The sequence below is a fragment of the Arachis ipaensis genome, chromosome B03, assembly GCF_000816755.2.
Source record: "Arachis ipaensis cultivar K30076 chromosome B03, Araip1.1, whole genome shotgun sequence".
NCBI lineage: Eukaryota > Viridiplantae > Streptophyta > Magnoliopsida > Fabales > Fabaceae > Arachis > Arachis ipaensis.
The window spans coordinates 9,182,035-9,184,834 of record NC_029787.2 but is presented as its reverse complement, the minus strand read 5'-3'; the positions used below and the strand labels follow the sequence as shown (position 1 = coordinate 9,184,834).

At 28.6% G+C, this 2,800-nt stretch overlaps 1 protein-coding gene across 1 annotated transcript in view; it reads left to right on the top strand.

The window, feature by feature from the left end:
- The window catches only part of LOC107634063 (pathogenesis-related protein 1B-like), a 3,765-nt gene continuing 1,411 nt past the window's right edge, over positions 447 to 2,800 (top strand). The window contains exon 1 of the mRNA XM_016337646.2: positions 447 to 577. Coding sequence (XP_016193132.1) covers positions 504 to 577 — 74 coding nt within the window. The 5' untranslated portion in view covers positions 447 to 503. The remainder of the gene's footprint in view (positions 578 to 2,800) is intronic.

Below are 2,800 nucleotides of genomic sequence, written 5' to 3'. Positions count from 1 at the left end.
GATGAATAATAATAATATAATAATAATAATAATAATAATAATTTTTGGTAATAACTTAGTTAGATTTAATTAGGTGATATTTTATTTAGTTGTAGAAGTTTATTCTAAGATTATAGAAATTCACTCGTTCAATTATTAATTTTCATTAATACACAAATGAGACTGATCATAATGACGATGAGGAAGAGGCATTCACAAGCCTTTTTGATCCTTCAAGTTATGAAAAGTCAAGGTTCATTGGTTATATATACTTCATCATTCCGTTGCTCTAATAATTAACATACATTAAATTACTTTCATTTCTTACTGCCTTCTCAATTCTTTGATATATTAATACACAAATAGTTTTGCCAGCAAATGTTTTGAAAATATTAATTGAAGATATTAAAAATAAAAAACTGTTTTAATATTGTCAATTATATATATCCAAAATCTATTGCAATATTATCTAACTCTAAACACACTTGCAACAATTATCACACACATAACGAAAAAAACAAAGAATGGGGAGGTTGCATATTGTGGCCGTAGTAACAAGTTTTATAACGGTAATCCCATTATGCTTATTGGCACAAAACTCTCCAAAAGACTATCTTGAAGCTCACAATATTGCACGTGCATTTTAGAAGCATTACTTCTTATTATTAATTTTTTTTTCTGTTGCTCTTACTTCTTCTTTTAGAAACATTACTTTTCATATTAGACTTAAATGAATATGTCTATACTATATTACAATCTTATTTAGCTAAATGAATGTATATTTACACTTATTGGATTGAATTCTTGTCAGAAACAAAAAATAGCACCGAAATTTATTTAAATTGACATCAAAATTTAAATATAATAATACAGAATGTAAAAAGTAAATTCCATACTAAAAGATTACTAGACTTTATAAAATAAAACAAGATAGTACTAAAATGATTTAAAATTGACACCAGAAGTTCAGTAATACGACACAAAAAATATTAAATATTTCCAAAATTACTACACCTTCAATTAATTGAATGCTTATCTCTAGGGATGTTCATGGATCGGATCTGATCCGCATATCCGAAGTGTTTATCCGATTCCGATCCGAAAATTGCGGATATGGATCCAATGCGCACACTAATAGGATCGTATTGCGGATTTTGTGTAAGTATCCGCATATCTGCGTATCCGCAAAAATAAATAAAATAAGTAAATATTCTTTTTATATTTTATTTCAACTAATAATTATTATATATGTTGTATTATTTTTATTCATTATTAAGAAAAGTATGTTTAATATTATTTTAAGAGTAAACATATTTAAAAGAATATAAAAAATGAATTTTATTGATATCTTTTAATAAAATAAACTTTCAAAAATATTTTTGTGTTTTGCGTATATACAATCCGGTCTGCAAATGTGCGGATTGGATCGGATCGGATCCAAACTTAAAAATTACGGATATTGGATCCGATTCGATCCGATAATTTAATTCATATCAGATAAAAATTTTGGTTATATCTGATCTGCATTTACCCCCTACACCACACTCTATCATATTCATTCATTCATTTAAACGAAGTTTTATCCGTCCTTAAAATTTGGGGGTTTTGGTTTTCTTTTTTCTTTATGATTTTGTGTCTATAATTTTTCTTTTTTGATACTATAATGTTCAAAAAGTTACAGGCTCAGGTTTTTATTGACTACTGCTAGGCTTAGGCCACTATTGGAAATTTAGGGGTGTAAGTTATCGAACCGGACCGAAAATTATCGCAAACTGAACCGAAAATTACAACAACCAATTTAAAAAACGAAAAAATCGATTTTTTTCTGACAAAACCGATCGATTCGGTTCAGTTTTCAGTTGGCTCGATAGAAACCGAACCGAACCAAACTGAACCGGAGATATGCATCAATTTCAATGTTTTAACCATTTTAACCTTTAACCTAATAGCAAAAATTTCCAACCCCTAACCATTTCAATGTCTTACTCTTATTATTTCAGTTTATTGACTATTTCAAACCTCTAATTATTGTGATTCATATTTTACTCATTAAAAATTAAAAACCGAAAAACCGATCGAACCAAACCGCTGTTGGTTCGGTTCGGTTGTAAAAACAACAAATCGAACGGTTGTATATCTGTAGGAACCGAACATATCGGTTCGGTTGGTTTTTGGTCCAAAACTGAACTAAACCGAACCGATAACACCCCTATGAAAATTATTGTAATAGTAGTGGGTAAACATTCGGATCAGATCCAAACATAAAAAATGCGGATATTGGATCTGATCCTATGATTTTATTGCGGATCGGATCGAAATTTTGGTCATATCCGAACTGATCCGCGTTCACCCCTACTTATCTCATATATAAAATAACACATAAAAGTTTAAAATATAACACCGAAATATCTTATTTAGTTGAAGGAATGTAGATTCACGCTTATTAGATTAAATTCTTGTAGAAACAAAAATAACATCGAAATGTGTATATTCTAACACCGAAATTTCTAACCAAATGAGGTGGTGGAACTAACATATCTCATAAAGACTTGAGTTACAAATTTACAAATTTTGATAGAAAAAATAAAGTGAAAAAATCTTTTGATAACGTAGCGAAATTAACCAGAAACAAAGTGAAAAAATTCGACTATAACAATAGCGATAACGATAATGATAACAATAATATGTATAAGAAAAAGATAACAATGAGAAAAAAGAAGGAAAAAAATAAATTTAAATTAGAAAAGAAGACAAAAGAGATGGTAGTGGTGGTTACGACGAGAATAAAAAAAATGAGAAAAAAAGAGAAGAAGAGAGAGCC